General features: G+C 46.4%; 1 protein-coding gene across 1 annotated transcript in view; it reads right to left on the bottom strand.

Annotated features, from left to right (window-relative positions):
- The window catches only part of ZBTB47 (zinc finger and BTB domain containing 47), a 52,574-nt gene that overhangs the window by 20,745 nt on the left and 13,296 nt on the right, over positions 1-18,533 (bottom strand). Inside the window, exon 2 of the mRNA XM_020999179.2 lies at positions 2,738-4,273. Within this exon, the coding sequence (XP_020854838.1) occupies positions 2,738-4,273 (1,536 nt within the window). The remainder of the gene's footprint in view (positions 1-2,737; positions 4,274-18,533) is intronic.

Raw genomic sequence — 18,533 nt, 5'->3', positions numbered from 1 at the left:
CTGACCACCCCAGCTCACTCTGGTCTCAAGTTTTTCACATGCATGAATCTTGTCTCTCCCACCAGACCAGGATCTCCCTGAGGACACAGAGGAGGACTCTTCCTCTTCTACAGTGTATAGGAAGCTAGAGTATGGAACACAGAGGGTCAGAGTTGGGAGAGAACTCCGAATTGAATTCAATTCTAATCAATAAAACAATAAGCATGTTACATGCAACTGCGCCACACAGCAGGGATACAAAATTTGTAAAAGCCTCTGTCCTCAAGGAGCTTACATTCTACTGGAGTGAGACCATGTACACACAGGAGCATAATATGAGGTGGGGACTTGGAGTGGAGGGGAGGGACAAGCATTTATGAAGCACCTACTATGTGCCAGACACTGCACTCAGTGCTTTACAAACATTGTCTCATTTGAATGGGGGCAAAAGAAAAAATCAGGCCAAGAGGAGAGACTCTGGGTGGGCTTCCTGGAAGAGGCAGCACCACAGCTGGGCCTTGAAGGAATCTGAAAGGAATTAAGCTCACATGTGAATGCAGAGACTGGGAAGGTGGCTGATCAAGTCTGGCTGGAAGGTTGGGAATGGGAAGGAGAGCAATGCAAGCAAAGCAGGTTACAAGCCGACGGTGAGGGGCCTTGACTGTGCAGCTGAGAAGTTTAGGCTTTCTCTGAGACGCAGTAGGAAACCACTGAGTATTTTTAAACAAAGAGTGACGTGGTCAGCCCCAAGTCTTAGGAATATTATTTGGGCAGCTGTGTGGAGGATGGGCTGGGGAGGGGGAAAACTGGAGGCAGGGAGGCCCATTAAGAGGGAGTGTGGGGGTGGGGGCAACTAGGTGGCACAGTGGATAGAGCACCAGCCCTGAAGTCAGGAGGACCCGAGTTCAAATCTGGCCTCAGACACTCGACATTTACTAGCTGTGTGACCCTGGGCAAATCCCTTAACCCCACTGCCTAGTCCCCTCCCCCCCCAAAAAAGAGGGAGTGGGTAGGGGTCTGAAGGAGTGTAATGGGCAAGTGAGCACTGAGAGAGGGAAAGATCTGGAGAGTCAGGAGCAACTGGCCTGAAGGACAAGGAAAGACCAAGCATGACATGAAGGTTACAAACCTCGAAAGAAACAAACATTTATTAAGTATCTACTATGTGCCAGGCACTGTGTAAGTGCTTTACAAATATTTCAAAGGATCCTCACAACAACCCTGGGGGTGGGGGGTGGGCTAGGGGCTATCATTGTCCCCGTTTGGCAATTAAGGAAACTGGGGCAAGCAGAGGTTAAGCGACTTGCCCAGAGTCACAAAGCTAGGAAGTTTCTGAGGCTGGATTTGAACTCAGGTCCTCCTGGGTCCAGGTCTAGCATTCTATCCACTGCACCAGCTGGTTGCCAGTCACCTGGGAGACAGAGAGGGTCATGGGTACCCTCCACAAAAATGGAGAAGGTTGAAAGATGGGAGATTTTTAAAGGGGAACACGATAGGAGGCAGTGTGACACAGTAGAAAACTCGGATTTGGTGTGAGGGGGCGTAGGTTAAAATTCTGACTACGTGTATAAAACTGAATGGCTGGATCTCTGGTCTACAAGGCCCTTCCTAGCTCTAAGCCTCCGACCTGTGATCTTATGTCGAGACACTGAGTCCCAGCCCCCTCATCTTCTGGCACCTACGTCCCCTGCTCTACAGCTTGCTCCTCCTATGTCTCATCCCTGTGGAGAGCTGACTCTGCATTCTCGGAAGCTAAGCTCAAGCCAGGCCTACAAGCTGGAAAGGCTTCAAGGACAAGCCTGGAGGCAGACCCTGTGCCTGTCATCTGAGGCTCCAGCTGAGGGCACTGATGGGGCCCATCACCAGAAGGACGGCCACCTGCTGGTGACTTCTGGTGCCCACAGCTCCTGATGACCAGGGGTCACAATCTGGGTCAGTGGGGAAGGACTCATGCCAAGCAAATCATCGTCACTCTTATGAGAGCTAAATGACATTTATATGTAATGCTTTAAGGTTTGCGAAGACCTTTATAAATATCATCTCCTCCTATCCTCCCAACAACCCCGGGAAGGTCAGTGTTATTATTTATTCTCATGTTACAGATGAGGAAACTGAGGCAAACAGAGTGAAGTGACTTGCCCGAGGTCACACAGCTATTAAGTGCCTGAGGCCAGATCTGAACTCAGGTCTTCCTGACTCCAGGTCCAGTGTTCTATCTACCTCACTACCTCCACGATCTTTGAAAGGGAACCCAGATCGCAGTCCATTTCTCAATCACACATCGTCCCATTCTCCCATTTATCGGGTGCCTTGTTTTCCCTGCCAGACTCTGAGCTCCTGCAGGGCAGGGCCTTGGTCCGTTCTTCCCCTCCTTCTACCTCTCCAGCCCCAGGATGGCTAAGCACCTGGCTAGGCCCACAGTGGGGATTTATTAAAGACCAGCAGCAGGACAGTGTAAGAACACAAACAAGATCTGGGTCTGAATCTCACCTCAACACTTACCAGCTGTACAACTAGAGACATCTCGCCTCTCTGAGCCTCAACGTCCCCATCTATCTAATGGGACTAATAGCACCTGTTAAGCCCAACCTCCCAGGGCTGTTGGGAGGCCTGATGGCTGTCAAGCACCCCCTACATGCCAGCTTTCACCGTGCACTGATGGGTCTCCATTTCCCCATCTCTAGAATGAGTCAAGGGAGGGAGATGAAGGAAGGCAGGACAAAGGGGCAGGAGGAGGGTGGTCTGGGGGGCCGCCCACCTGGATGTTCCTCTCGCAGTCCGTCTGGTGGTGCAGCAGGAGCTCGCTCTCCAGAAGGAAGCGCTTGCCACACTTGTCACAGATCTGCATGCGGCTGTGGGTCACGTTCATGTGCTTCTCCAGGTACCAGCGGTTGTTGAAGACCCGAGGGCATTTCTGGCAGGGGTGATGCTGTTTCTCCTCCAGCTTCACCTTGGGGCCCAGACCATCCGGGGCCGGGGCGGGCAGCTGGGCGTCCTTCCTTCGCTTCCGGCCTCGACGGGCCCCCTCTTCAACTCCCTCTTCCTCCTCCTCCCCCGACACCCCCTGCTTGGCGCTCTCCCTCGACCTCGTGGCCACGCTGCTCCTGGCAGCCTGGCCCGTCCGAGATCCCTGACAAGCAGGCCTCGGCTTCTCCTTCCTCACCCGGCCTGCCTCCTCCTCCTCCTCTTCTGTTGTCTCTGCCTCCTCTTCCTCACTATGCTCCTCCTCCTCTTCCTCCTCCTCCTCCCCACCATCACCCTCCTCCTCTTCTTCTTCCTCCTCCTCCTCCTCCTCCTCCTCTTCCTCCTCCTCCTCCTCTTCCTCTCCTCCACTGCCACCAGCACCCCCCTCCTCCTCCTCGTCCTCCTCCTCTTCCTCCTCCCCCCTGGCTCTCTCCTCTGGGCCCAGCACCATGGTGGCCTCCCCGGTGTCGGCAGCCGGCGGCTTCCCCTCGGGCCCTTTGGACACATGGAGCGTCTGGTTATTCAGGTTGACCTCGACGATGATCTGCTGCTGCTCCCCGCTATAGGCCCCTTGGCCTTCCAGGTCCTCCTCGGAGTCCTCGGCCCCTTCCAGCTTACACAGAGCCCTGGGCGCTGTCCCCTCGGTCCCCCCAGCCTCCTCCTTCTCCTCTTTGTAGAACGGCTTTGTCGACACTGGGCTCAGCCCTATGCTGGTGCTGCCCCCCAGCCCTGCACCATCCTCCACTCTCACTGAAAACGGATCCGTCCCTTCTCGGGCGTAGATCTTGGGCTGCGTGGGAGCATCGGCCTCCTGCTTGATCTCGCAATAGTACGAGGCAGGGCCAGGAGGGCAACCGCTGCCGCTGCTCCCAGGCCCCAGGGCCATGGCCACAGGGCCCGGCGGACCCAGGGAGCAGGCATCCAGCAAGTCCTGGCAGGAGGCAGCGATGTCTGCCATCTGGAGCACGGAGGCAGCGTTTAGCACGTCCTGAACGTTGGCCGCGTTGACCAGGAGTTTGGAGGTATAGATAAAGTTGAGGATTTGCTGAAGGCCTCGAGGGGCCAGGGCCTCCAAGGACAGCTCAACCCTTTGTAGCTGCTTGTTCTGAGTGAAGAGAGAGTGGAAGAATTGGCTGTAGGCAGCCAGGACCCCCTTGTGGGCTGGGAAGACGCTATGTTGCTGTACCAGCACCAGGTCCACGTCACACAGGTCTGGCTGGAAGAGACGCTGCTGGTTCAGCCTGTCCATCAAACAGGTGAAATGCAGGGCCACATCCTCCACCAGGGAATACTCGGCCGATGGGTAGTCAGTTGTCTTCTCAACTATCAACTGGTAGGAGACAGAAAGGGAGAGAGAAAAGACTGAATCATGGAACGTGCCAGCAGAGACCATCTGGTCCAACCCACCCCCTCATTCACAAGGAAAGAAACTGAGGCCCAGAATGGAAATATGGTGGCTTGCACAAGAAGTAAATAGCAACATTCTAAAACTCCAAATCCTGGGCTCTTTTCATTAGACCATCTTACCATGAAAGAAAATAGGAGAATCATCTTGGAACCTATAAATAATTCACTCTCAGTCCTCTTCCCATCCCTCCCCAACCCCTTCAGATTTACACACATTCCCATGCAGTTACCCTATGACTCAATGGTGTCAAAGCTGGGACCACAGCACCTAAGAGCTGATGCACCTTATGCATTATCTAGTCACAGGATCATGGATTCAAAATCGGGAGGAAACTTAGAGGCCATCAAATCCAATACCCTCATTTTACAGATAAAGAAACTGAGGCCCAGGTAAGAGAAGTCACTTGTCTAAAGCAACATCTGGGGCTCAAACCCCGGTTCTCTCATCCTGGTACTCTTTCCACCATTAGAGACCACTGAGCCCAGTCTACCATTTACAGAGAAGGAAACTGAAGCCCAGAGTAAGATCACACTTGCTACCAGTAAGGTACTGAGCTAGGCATTTAGTAATAAAGGCCCCCTTTCCTCTAGTGTTTTAAGGCTTACAAAGCACTTGCTTCAGTGAAATAGGAAGAGTAAATATTATCATTCCCACTTTATTCACTAGAAGACTAAGGGTCAGAGAGTCTAGCACTGAGGTCTCCCTGATTCCCAGTCCCAAAGCTTCTACTATGCTGCGTCCTCCCCCTCAGCTCTTATTGCCCTCACGTCTCCATCCCATCCCTTCCCATGATACTCATCACAGGGTTAGGGAGTGGGTGGGAGGAAACCAGCACCTTCCCCTCCAAGGATTCCCTCCATCTACTCTAACCTAATTGGTATGCTCTCATGATCTTCAGAATTAGACTGTAAGCTCCTTGAGGGCAGGGATTGGTTTTGCTTTTTCTTTGTAGCCCCAGTGCTTAGCAAAGTGCCTGCACATAGTGGGTGCTTAATCAATGTTTGTTAATTAATAGCCTAAGTTATCCCCCTCTACTGTGGAGCAATATACAGGAATGTCACTGTTGGACTTCAGAAGAACTAGGTTTGGAATCTGGCTCTGATATTTCTTAGCTGAGTGACCTTAAGCAAGCCTCTTCACTTTGCTGGGCCTCAGTTTCTGTACCTATAAAATGGGGATAACCATACCCTTATTGTCTCTTTCACAGTATTGCTGTGAGGGAAGCCCTTTGTAAACCCCAAAGTCCTAGAAAAATGGAAGCAATTATTATTTAGAAACTTTCATTCTCTTCACAGCTCATCCCCACCCATTATCTCACTTAATTCTTCACAATAAGCCCTTGGAGGTCCACAGGGCAAGACGATTCTTTCCAACTACAGAAAGAATACCCACTTTAGGAGATTTCACTTTCATAAAAATAACACTAATTATTACCATCTCTATCACTCTTTAAGGATGACAAAGCTCCTTACCCATAGCATCTCTCTGAGATAACTAGTGAATGAAACCTCCAGCTCAGGCCCTGATCACCTCACACCCAGACCATTCCAACGGCCTCCTAATTCAGCCTTCCTGCTTCTATTCCAGTCTCTGCATTCTCTAAAGCATTCCCCACATGGCTGCCAAACTGATAGTCCTAAAGCCCGAGTCTGACAATGTCAGACCCCTCCTTGAGATAATCCTGGGACTCCTTACCACCTCCAAGATAAAATTCAAAAGCCTCAACCTGGCCTTTAAAGCCCTCTCCACCAGGCCTTCCAACTCTCCCTCCAGTCTTATTTCCTCTTCCTCTCCTTCATGGTCCCTCAGGGTCAGTCTAACTCACTGGCCAATCATTTCCTGTAAAGGACATTCATCTCCCAGCTTTGGGCATTTTGCCGAGGCGGGACCCCACATCTGGCATATACCCCCTCCTTGCCTCCACCTCCCAAAACCCGCAGTCTCCTTCCAAAGCTAAGTCAGGGGTCAGCTCCTACTCTAAATCAAGCCAAAGCACCATTACATGCCTGCAGCTACAAGTACTCTCTCCCTTGGGAAATTACTTTTTAATTATTTGTATTTATTTATCTGTGCTCCTGTTATATCTCCCTGAGGTCTGGGACTGCTCAGCTTCTGTCTCTGTATTCCCAGCGCTTAGCACAATAAATACATGGCACAGAGTAGGTTTAATGAACTGAATTACTCGTGTTTCTGAATACCTTACTTCACCCTTCCTACCTCTGTAAAGTGGGGATTGGGCAAGTCATTTCTCCCAATGACTCTCTTCCCCAACTTGCAAAATGACAGTTATGATTCTTCCCTCTCAGGTAAAGTCAAGAAAGTGGAAGCTGCTTGTAAGAATGACGAAGGAAGCGTCAGATCACAATTAGCCATTGATAATTACTGTTATTCAGTCTTCATGACCCCCATTTGGGGTTTTCTTGGTAAAGATATTGGAGTGGTTTGCCATTTCCTTCTCTAGCTCACTTAAAGATGGGGAAACTGAGGAAAAGAGGGTTAAGTGATTTGCCCAGGGTCACACAGCTAATAAGTATCTGAGGCCAGATTTGAACTCACAAAGATGAGTCTCCCTGACCGCATTTGTTCAGTCATTTCAGTTGTGTCTGACTCTCATGACTCTATTTGGGATTTTCTTAGCAAAGGCACTAGAGTGGTTTGCCGTTTCCTTCTCCAGCTCATTTTACAGATGGGGAAACTGAGGCAAAGAGGGTCAAGTGACTAGCCCACGGTCACACAGCTAACAAGTGTCTGAGGCCAAATTTGAACTCAGGAAGAGGAGTCTTCCTGACTCCAGGCCCCTGGCTCTAACCACTGCTCCACCCAGCCGTCCCAGCCATTACTAATAGCTAGCATTTACATATGGCTTTAAGGCTGGCAAAGTGCTTTGCTCAGGTTTTCTCATTTGATCCCCACAACAACCCAGGGAAGTAGATGCTATTGTTATCCCCCTTTTACAGAGAAGGAAACTGAGGCACAGAGAGATTAAGTGACTTGCCCAGGGTTATGAGGCTATTATTTGAACTCAGGTCCTTCCAAGTCCAGAACACGCCTAGCTGCCACACCTGAACTGGGATGAGTTAACAGTTAGCTGTGGATAAAGTTTAAAAAGCAAAACTGGTGTTTTACTCAAACTAAAGTCTAACATTGGCAGGGACCTTAGAGATCATCACATTCAAACCCTCATTTTATAGATGAGGAAACTGGGACCTGGGAAGAGACCAGCCTGAAGTGTCTTCTTCCCCATATGAGAAGGTAACCAGGGGCCCCAGACCAGAAGAGGGAAACAACGCCCAAAGAGCCAAGCAGTTCAACATCATGGAAGGAACACAGCCCGGAACCTGGAGTCTAGAGATTCAGGCTATGGCCTCTACCAGCCTGTGTGTGACAAGTCACTTCCGAATTCTGCAGGCTCCACTTTCCTCATAAGTAAAATGGGAATGATAATACTCTCCCTTCTTGCCTCCCGGTCAGTGGGGGAGATTTTAATCGTCACCATCTCCTGCCAGGCTGGGCAAGAGGCTGCCTGGGATACCAGCCCTGAGGCCTCCTCTCCCCTCCTGGTGGGCAAGGCCCCCACAGAGCTGGGCTGAAGCAGAGACCAGGCAGGGAAGTCGATGGTTCTGTTAACATTTAATGAAAGGAAAAATCCTTCCCTCCTATGTCAAATGGCCAAGAGCTGGATGCCCAGGCGAGGAGCCAGCCCCGTGGGGCCCAAAGCGGGATCAGTCTCCACCTCCCACAGTCAGGCCTGGGGGCCCAGGACGGGGAAGGATCTGAGCCCACATGTGCACATGTGGACACGCACACAGGCTTGCACCCACACGAGCATTCCTGGGGGAAGATGTGAATGCACACATGTAGGCCTTCAAGCAGGTTTCCAGCACAAATAGAGAATCATTCAACTAGGAGTCAGGAGATATGGGTTCAAATTCCAGCTCTGCTAATTAAATTTACTACCTTTGTGACCTAAGATTCTAATTTTCTCCTTTGTAAAATGAAGAGGTCCAATTAAATGATCCCTAAGGTCCCTTTCAGCTCCAACAATTTATGAAATTATGAGTCTAAAGAGTGTGTTGCGGGTGGGGGGTTGTCTGTTTTTTGGTCTAGACTCATGACTTCTTGGGTCTGAAGAATTCCCAGTGTGGAAACTCCCTCCACCTAAGCAGATCAGCAACTCCCCAGTAATTTAACATGAAGACCCAGGTCTTCCTAACTCCAAGGCTGGTGGTGCACATAAGACATGAAAAATCTCTCAGGAGCTATCACTTGAGGCTTCCCATCCCCTCCTGGAGGGCAAGGCTTCCATGGAGCAGGGCTGAAGCAGAGACCAGGCCAGGAAGTCGAACCATCATCTTCCCCAAACACTGCTTGAGATGGTAAATGCCATCAGACCACAGGATCCCCAGTATCACCTCCCAGGAGGCAGAGGTTGGGCTAACATGTGTCACTGAAATTGGAAGGGAGTGGACGTCCAAAATACTCACACATACCTGTCCACGGAGCCTTCACTCTCCCTTTACTCCTGTCACTCAATGTCATAGTTTACCTTGAAATCACACCTCAAAGTCCACCTCCTCCAGGAAACCTTCCCAGACTAAGACAACTCAAAACCTCACCCTCTCCATCTTAAGGCACATAAAGTCGCTTGCTCAACTCTGTAATATATTTGTCTGTGCTGTATCCTGTTGGCCCCATAAGGCCTCCCTCTCCTCCAGCCTCTGGGATTCTAGCCCTGGCTCCTCCACTTATTAGCTGTTTAAGCCTGGGCAAATTCCTTCCTGGCTTTTGGGCTTTGGCTTCCCCATGGGGAATGGAGGAGGGGGAGGAAAGGGATAGATTAGACCAGAACTGGGGCCAACTAAATGATCATGAAAGTTCCTTCCAGCTCTCAGATCCCAGGACCTCCAGCTCCCTCACGAGAAGTTCAGTCACTCCCCTCAGGTTACACAATTTATACAGCAAAGTTAGCATCTCAACCCAGAGACTCTGGCTCCGAATCTAGCATGCTTTTCACTGTGCCATGTTTCCTCGGTTGCTAAGATTCTAGGAGGAAGAGAAGGGCTCTCACCCTCTCCCATCAGCACATCAGTCCAGATGCATCACATCATGGTGGAAAAAATGCTGACCTGGGTTATCAAGAGACCTAGGGGCCGGTCTCAGCACTGCCATTATCTGTCTGTGTCATCTTCAACAAATCCTTCAAATCTCAGGGTCTCGGATTCCCCACCTACGAATCAGGGGGTTTAAATGCCTTTCTTCTTTTAATTCTCACATTAATACTTTCCTGCGACTCAGACAACCTGGGTTCCACACTGTCAAAGGTCATTGGTAATGTCCCTATCATCCCTCAAGTACTTAACAAGCACCTACTATGTGTGCTTGTATTCATGTGCAGCCCAACACTGGGCTGAGGTAGGGAGGAGGGCAGGGGACCCCTCGGTTTACAGAGTTTTGATAACACAGTCCTCACCCTCACAGAACTCAAAGTCTAGTAGGGGGTAAGACCTTGGAATATCTAAGTATATCTTCAGAGGAAAAAGTCCTTTACCATTGGATTGGATCAAGGAAGACTCAGTAGAGACAAACAGTTGGCAACAATGGTTTTTTGCTCAGTTTTTTATCCTCCTTAACCTTCCCACAGTAGTTGACACTGCTTACCACCCCATTCCTCCTAATACCATCTTCAGAAAAGCCATAGCCTTCTGGTTCCCCTCTTACCTCTGTGACTGTTACTCCTCTGACTCATCCCATTCCTTCCATGCCCTGAAAATTATAGCCCATCTCTAAGACTGGCTCCTGGGTACTCTTTGTCTCTCCATATTTAATCACATTGTCAGATTTTATCAATTCAACCATCACAAGGTCTCCTCCAGCCTCCACCCCTATTCTTTCCTCCTACAGCCACCTCCATACTTTAGGCTCTCACTTGGGCGTCCCAAAAGTCTTACTGCAGTTTTAAGCTCACTACAATAAGAATTTGGGGACACTATGGATAACTTCCTAGCTGCCAGCTTCTCTCCTCCCCAGGGTAGCTTCTAAAATAATTTTCCTAAGGTACAAATCTGACCACGGAATTTCCTTTTTAGAGATCCCCGCTGCCTATAGGTTCAAATACAATCTCCGTGGCCTGGCATTCAAGGCCTTGCACAATCTGGGGTCAATCTCATGTTGTACTACTTTCTTTCACAAGCCCTATGTTCTAAGCGAATTGGACCACCTTCTATCTCTAGTCTCACCCTGCTCCCTCCTGTTTCCGCGTTCATGCTGTCACTCGTATTTGTAAAGGTCTTCATCTCTGCCTGATGAACTCTCTTGGAATTTCAAGGCCTCCTAGTGTGACCTCCATGAAATGAAGGCTTACCTTACCTTACCCCTTCCAGCCAAAAGCAAGCTCTCCCTCCTCGAGTATCTCAGCACTGGGCTCAGACTTCTGCTTTTCTCCTTTTCACTTCTCCCCTCCCCCCTTATATCAGAGGTTATTTGCATACCTGGATCCCATTTCCCCCTCCTCCCTAATTAGATCATGAATGACTGGCGAATGGGGTGAGTCAACTCTATTTTCATATATCCCAAGCACCAGGCATAGCACTCTGCACAAAGTAGGTGCTTAATAAATGTTTACTGCTTTGCTGAATCTGTAAAACAAGGAGTTTAGATTATAGAAGGGAAAGGAAAATATTGCCTATGTGTTCTCTGCTTCACTGTAGACACAGATGATGTTTCTTTGTGGGACTATACCACAGACCATCTGGACAGAAGGAGGTAATAGATGAGTTCTGGAAACAGATATGGAAGTGATGAGGATTTCAATTATCTTGATATGTCCCAGAGCACTCTCAATGCCAAAAGCACAGGCACAATTAAATTCTTAACTCCTCTTGATAATTTCATCCTCCAAAAGGTAGAAGGAGCCATAAGGGTAGTGGCTATTCCAGACATGACTAATGAACAAAGAGGAACAAATTATAGTAATGATGAGAACCTTAGGAAAAAATGACTACTCTATCTTGGAATTCACAACTGAGAAGGAAAGGACTATAGATACCATCTTATATGCACAGGCAGTTAGACGGTTCAGTGGACAGAGCGCTGGACCTGGAATCAGAATAACCTGAGTTCAAATACAGTCTGAGATACTTACTAGCTGTGTGCCCCTGGGCAAGTCACCTAATCTCTGCTTACTTCAGTTTCTTTATCTATAAAATGAGGACACCCTTTTACCCAGCAATAGCACTTCTAGGGTTGCATCCCAAAGAGATCATACGAATGGGAAAAGGACCCACATGTACAAAAATATTTATAGCAGCTCTTTTTGTGATAGGAAAGAATTGAAAATTGAGGGGATGCCCATAAGTTAGAGAATGGCTGAACAAGTTGTGGTATATGAATGTAATGGAATACTATTGTGCTATAAGAAATGATGAACAGAAAAACCTGGAAAGACTTGTATGGTCTGATGCTAAGTGAAGTGAGCAGAACCAGGAGAACATTGTACACAGTAACAGCCACATTGTGCGATGACTAATATTGGTAAACTTAACCCTTCTCAGCAATGCAAGGACCTAAGACATCTCCAAAGGTCTCATGATAGAAAATGCTATCCATATCCAAAGAAAGAACTATGGAGTTTGAATGCAGATTGAAATATAGTATTTGCTATTTTTTTCCTTCTGTTGTGTTTTGTTTCCTCTTTCTGGTGATTCCTCCTATTGTTCTAATTCTTATTTACAACATCACTAATGTGAACATGTTTAACAGGAATGCATATGTATAGCCTGTATCAGATTGTGAGCTGTCTTGGGGAGGGAGGTGGGGAAGGAGGAGGGGAAAAATTTAAAACTCAAGAGCTTATGCAAGTGATTGTTGATAAATCAAAATTAATAAAAAAATAAAATAAAATGGGGACAATAGCAGTACGTACCTCCCCAGATTGTTGTGAGAATTAAGTGAGATAATCTCTGTAAAGCACTCAGTACGGTACCTGGTACATAGTAGGTACTATATAAACCTTAGTCATCATCATCATTATTATTGTTGTTGTTGTTATTATTACACTAAAGAAAAGATTTCAAGGAACCTCATAAAAAGAGAAATACGAAGGTTCTCATTGATTAAAATTCTGCAGAGGAAGCTAGAGCAGGAGTGATCAGAAACTCTCAAGAATGAAATTCTGAGGCTATAAAAGAAATAATTCCTATGAGGAAGAAAAGAGGGGAATTATCTAAAGAGAATGAAATGGAAGCACAGGGAATTTATCAACCAAGTTAACTTAGATTTTTAAAAGACAAGGACAGAGGACAGAAGCAAGGGCAGGTAACAGAAGATGAACACCCAAGTGTACTGCATGGTCCAATGAGGACAATTTGAGGAGAGCTAAAAATGCAAAATGAGCTGAGGCTGCCCAGGAAAACTAAGGACAACCAAGGGGAGTTTTAAAGTGAGATCTGGCATAATTATTAACATCAAACTAGGCATAAAACAAGGAGACGTATGCTTGCCAAAGGCATTTGCCACCATCATGGAGGATGGCCGGTGCAATATCTCAATGGAAAAAGAATCTCTCGTTGGTCCTCCAGATGACATTGTAGTGATTGTATCAAGCCCCAGGACAATACAGAGCCTTCTACAAGAGATCCATAATCCCTCAAAACATCAGCCTATCTATGCATACAGGAAAAAACAAATGGATGAAGGATGTCTATTCAGATCAATCAACAAGCATTTCCTAAGTGTTTCTAATGTGCTGTGTGTGTGTGTGTGCGCGCGCGCGCGCGCGCGCTAGGAGATGGGGATACAAGTCCAAAGAATGAAATAATCCCTAGCTACTTGCAGGAGCCTACATTCTAGTGGGGGAAGGCAAGGGCATATATGCAACATAAACAGAAATGAATAAATACACAGTAGTTAAATAGCAAGGTGCTTTGGAAGGGAAGGCACTAGCAGTTGGAGGAACTGGGGAAGGGTTCTTGAGCTGAAGATGGTGCTTGAGCTGAGTCTCATAGAGAAGGAGTCTGTGAGACTAAGTTAAGGAGAGAGCACATTCCAGGTAAGTCAGACAATCACTGCAAAGGCTCAGGGACGGGAGATTGTGGACCACATATAAGGAACAAAGACATGGCACGTCTGGCTGGACCACAGGGTATGGGAGAGAGAGTGATATCCAACAAGGCTGGAAAGACAGGTTGGGGCCAGGTGGGAAGGTCTTTGAAAGCTAACCAGAAGAGTTCACGCTTGATCTGAGAGGCAACAGGAAGCCACTGGAGTTGACTGAAAAGAGGAGTCCCACAATTATATTGGCAGTTAGGAAAAATTTACTCTGGCATTACTGCATGGGATGGAGTGGAGTGATGAGAGACTTGAGGGAGGGGGATTAATTAGGAGGCTGCTGCAATCTTCCAAGCCATGGGGGCCTGAACTAAGGTGGGAGCTGTGGGAGTGTGGAGAAGAGATCAAATGTGAGCAACATTATGGCAGAAATGGCAAGATCTGGCAACTGATTTGGATACATGCGGGAGGTATAGAGGAGAATGCCAAGGTTACAAATCCAGAACATGAAGGATGGTGGGGCCGTTTATAGAAACTGAGAAATGTAGAAGAGGGAAAGGTTTTAGGGGAAAGATCATGAGTTTAGTTGTGGAAATGTTGACATCAAAATGGCTCTGGGACATCCAGTCTGATAGGCAATTGGTGATGCAGGACTAAAGATCAAGGAAGAAAATGGGAATCGTGAATAGGCATTGGATCTGGAGTCAGGAAGACCCGGGTTCGTATCCTGATTCAGGTACCTTCTAGCCATGTGAGCCTGTGCTAACCTCACTGTGATATTAAATGGAGGGATTTGATTCAATGCCTCTAAGGTCCCCTCCTGCTCTAAATCTATGATCCTAACATTCAGAAACGAAGTTGAGTTCATCCATAGATCTTGGATAATCACCACAAATGAACAACGAATTGGGCTTGGAATTGAAAAGGAGAATGAGTTGGAATGCCTTCAGGAAAATGCAGGGGTTTTAAAAATTGATATCTTTTGACATGACATCATTTCATTTCCCTGTATATCCCTTCCCTCTCCTCCCCACAGGATCATCTCTTGTAACAAAGAATAAAAAAGAAACAAAAACAGTCCAATAAAACTGACATATCAAAACCAATCCAACCATAGAAGCACTGCTCCACATCCATAGTCCCCCACCTCTGCAAAAAAGGGAGAGAGGGTCATTCTCATCTTCCTTGGGGTCAAGCTTGATCATTACAGTTACATGGCAGTCAGTTTCAATTTGTTGGTCTATTTTTTTTGTTGGTGTTGAAACTTTTGTTTCTATTGTGAATCTATCAATAAGAAACATTTTGACATACAAAGAAAAAGCAAGAAGATTACATAAGAAAGTGAGTGCCTTCTGATGATTTTGTACTGCTGTGAGGCAAAGAATACCAGCCTCCAAATAATTAAAGTTGTAAGCTCTCCAAAAGCAACTGAGAAGTATGTGGTGGGTGTGAAGAGGCTGCAACAGATTACAAAAGAGAAGGAGCAGAAAGGGCACAATCTAAGAAATGGCAGCAATCTGATCATGCAGTCAGAGTGAAGGCTGTGGATGAACCACTGGTAGCCACAAAACACCAAGAGAAGGCAAGCACAGTGGGTGGATTCCTGGGGTTGGTTTCTTGGAAGACAATGACAAGAGTCACTCAGGATGGGAAGACATGGATAGTTTTTATCTGAATCAATAGAAGGAATTGTCGTTCAGTCATTTTTCACTTGCGTCTGACTCTTCCTGATCCTATTTGGGTTTTCTTGGTGAAGATATTGGAGTGGTTATCCATCTCCTTTCCCAGATCATTTTACAGATGAGGAAACTGAGGCAAACAGGGTTAAATGACTTGCCCAAGTCACATGGCTAGTAAGTGTTTGAGGCTAGATTTGAATTCAGGTCTTTCTCACTCCAGGGCTGCTTCTCTAATTGCCCTAATGGAAGGAATACCCACATCAATAAAATCACTGATGCACTGAAATGTCTTAGTATTGGGGTGGGGGGAATGCAGATCAAGGAAAGGATAGGATCACTTTTGGGAGGTAAAGAAGACCATAACTGACTACCAAGAGAAGACAGAAGGGATCAACTCTTTGTCTGTTTTCCCAGCCAAAGAGACAGGAGAGGACAGAACAAAAATGGCTAATAGGGAATCAACGTTCAAGATAAGTAGGGAGAAGATAAAAGAGTCCCTAGCTGTGTTTGATGAGTTCAAGTCATCAAGACATGTCTAATGGCATCTGATGGCTCTGAATTGGCTCATGTGATCCTGAACCAATGCCAATCTCATCTTCGAAACTGTGGAGATAAAATGTCCCAGAAATGCCAAATCTAGGCCAATGATAAAAATAAAAGAACTCGAAATCTCATAAAAGTGAATGTTGGAAACTAAAAATTAATTATTTTTTAAAAAAAGAAAAATTTTAAAAACCAACTTGCATTTTTTGTAGTAAAGAACTGAAGATAAAATAGATGCCCATTGACCGGGAAATAGCTAAGCAAATTGTGGTACATGCATGCCATGGAATATTATTGTCCTATAAGAAGTAATAAATAGGATGGAGACAGAAAAGTATGGGAACACCTGTATGACTGATACATGGCAAAGTGAACAGAACGAGGAAATGACATACACAAAGACTACTGCGATGTAAATGGAAAGAATAATGACGAAAAAAAAATCAAAACTGAAGGCTACAAGATTATAGTGAGCAAGCCTAGTCCCAAAGAAGAGATACAAGAATGTACTTCTCTCACTTCTTTGCTGGGGTGAGGGATTGGGTATGGAATGCTACATATAACGTCAGACTTTGTGAATGTCTTTGGCTGAATCATTTTCTTTTCCCCCTCTTTTAATTCTTTGTTATAGGTGATGGCTTTTTGGGAAGGAAGGAGAGGGGGAGGGATATATTAGGAAGTATAGGTGGTATAAAAACAAAAGATATCAATGAAGTTTTATCGTAAAATAAAAAAATACTGTGGAGAAGGAAAGGGTTACCACATGATTGAAAAACAGAAATTATTGTCCTGATTTTCCAAAAATAGGGGGATCTGCAAACCACAGGCTAGGAAACTTTAATTCCTACTAAAATCCTAGGATGTGTCATCAAATGGATGGTTAACGACACCTAAACTCAGCACAGTGCAGTGAAGAATGAGGGACTAGAAGTCACCAGACCTAGGCCCAAATCCCACCTTGGACACTCGCCAGCTCTATGACCCTAGGCCAGGGGTGGGGAACCTGCAGCCACAAGTGGTTTAGAGCCTGCAGTTTCCCCACCCCTGCCCTAGGCAAATCACCTAACCTCAATGAGTCTCATTTTCCTCATCTTTAAAATGGAGATAATAATGAAGTCTACTTGACAGGGCTTTCATGAAAACCAAATGAGATAACGTAGGTAAAGTGCTTTGCAATCCTTAAAATGCCATACAGATGTGAGGTATTACCTGGAAGAGAAAGTAGCAATTGTAAAAACAAAAACAAAACACCCAGCACGGTTTCATAGAGAAGACCATGCCAGATCAACTTCATTTCCTTTCTCAAACAAGTTACTAGAATGAAAGATTCAAATATACCTTGTCAAATAAGTTGCTGAAATCTCAGTAGATCCTCTCACATTACCCTTGTGGACGAAAGGGGATAAAGGTTTGGTATTCAGAACTGGCTGAAAGATGGGACCCAAAAAGTCATCATCATTCACTGGTTGTAGAAAACTCGGGGGGGGGTCTCTAGAGGGAGGAATGAATGAATGAATGAATGAATGAAGGAAGGAAGGAAGGAGGCATTTATTATGTGCTTACTATGTGGGTCTGTCTTTAGTCTTTTCCTATTTAACATTTTTATCAATTATTGGATAAAGATATAAATATGCTTATCAAATATGTAGATGTCAGAAAGCTGAGAGGGACAGTTAATGCGCTGAATGACAGAGTCAAAAACCAAAGAGCTTCAGGTGGTCTAAAACATTCTCATGAAAAAAACATATAAAAATAAAAAATAAAATATTCTAATGAAATGAAGTGTAATAGGGATATGTACGAGGTCTCATGCTTCACAAGTACAAGGTGATGTGGCCTGGCTGCGCAACAGTTCACGTGAAAAATGTCTGGGATTTTGATTGGATGAACAAGAGGGAAGAGAGTGATATCACCTCCAGAATCAAATAGCAAATCTTTCATTCAGTATTTAAAGCCCTTCAAAACCTTGTCTCTTCCCACCTTTCCAAACTTCATGTACTTCATTCTCCTCCGTGTACTCTTAGGATTCAGCTAGGTTGTCCTACCTGCCATTTCTCACACGTGATACTGCATCTCCCACCTCCACGCCTCTGAACTGGCCATTGCCCCTGCCTGATGTGCTCTCCCTTCTCACCTCTGCATTTTAACTTCCTTGGTTTCCTTCAAGACTCAGCTCAGATCTCCTTTACAAGGTCTTTTCCAGTTTCTTGGTTCAATCTAAAAACAAAGTTCCCTAACCATTTCTCAAAGGTAGAATTCAGAGAGAATTCTCATCCTCTGGAGGTCTTCAAATACTGGCTCTGCTACTAATGAGATTCTAGTCAGGTACAAAGCAGTCTAAATGCTTCTGGGGTCCGTTCCACCTCTCGAGACTTTATGATTCAGCAAGTAGAGGACCCCTAAGATACTTTTCAGCTCTGGCCTTTTATGTTATAGGTCTCTCCCAGCTCTGGGAGCTGATCATTTTGCAAAGCAAAAATAAATCAATCACTTTTGAAGGCACAGAGAAACCTGGGCTGTGAAGGCCCGGGGTTCAGGCTGGGGAAGGGTCAAAGCCTAGGGCAGCCAATAGCCTGGATGGAACCTCAATCACTGAAGGTGGCTGGTTTCCCCCTGACACCAGCTTCTGAATCACCCAAATCTAAGCCTGGCCTTCCCTCAGGACGTCATTGGCTTTCCTCCTCTTAGGATGGATTTTCTTGGGTCTGGGAGACAGAGGAGGGTAGATCTATCTACTCAGAAGGATGCAAGGAGAAGGTCAAGATGAACTCACTCCCATAAGCCCCAACACCTTCTTCCCCTCCAAGGTCCTCCAGCTTCCAGGAGGTGGAGGGGAGCACAAAGCAAGGCAAGGGGGAAAACTTTAATTTTCTACAGGGTTTTCCCAGCTGAGATCTTGTGGGGTTGTCACCATC

The sequence above is a fragment of the Phascolarctos cinereus genome, unplaced genomic scaffold, assembly GCF_003287225.1.
Source record: "Phascolarctos cinereus isolate Bilbo 61053 unplaced genomic scaffold, phaCin_HiC Scaffold_4;HRSCAF=312, whole genome shotgun sequence".
NCBI lineage: Eukaryota > Metazoa > Chordata > Mammalia > Diprotodontia > Phascolarctidae > Phascolarctos > Phascolarctos cinereus.
The sequence above is the reverse complement of the archived record's forward strand: the minus strand, read 5'-3'. Positions and strand labels throughout refer to the sequence as shown.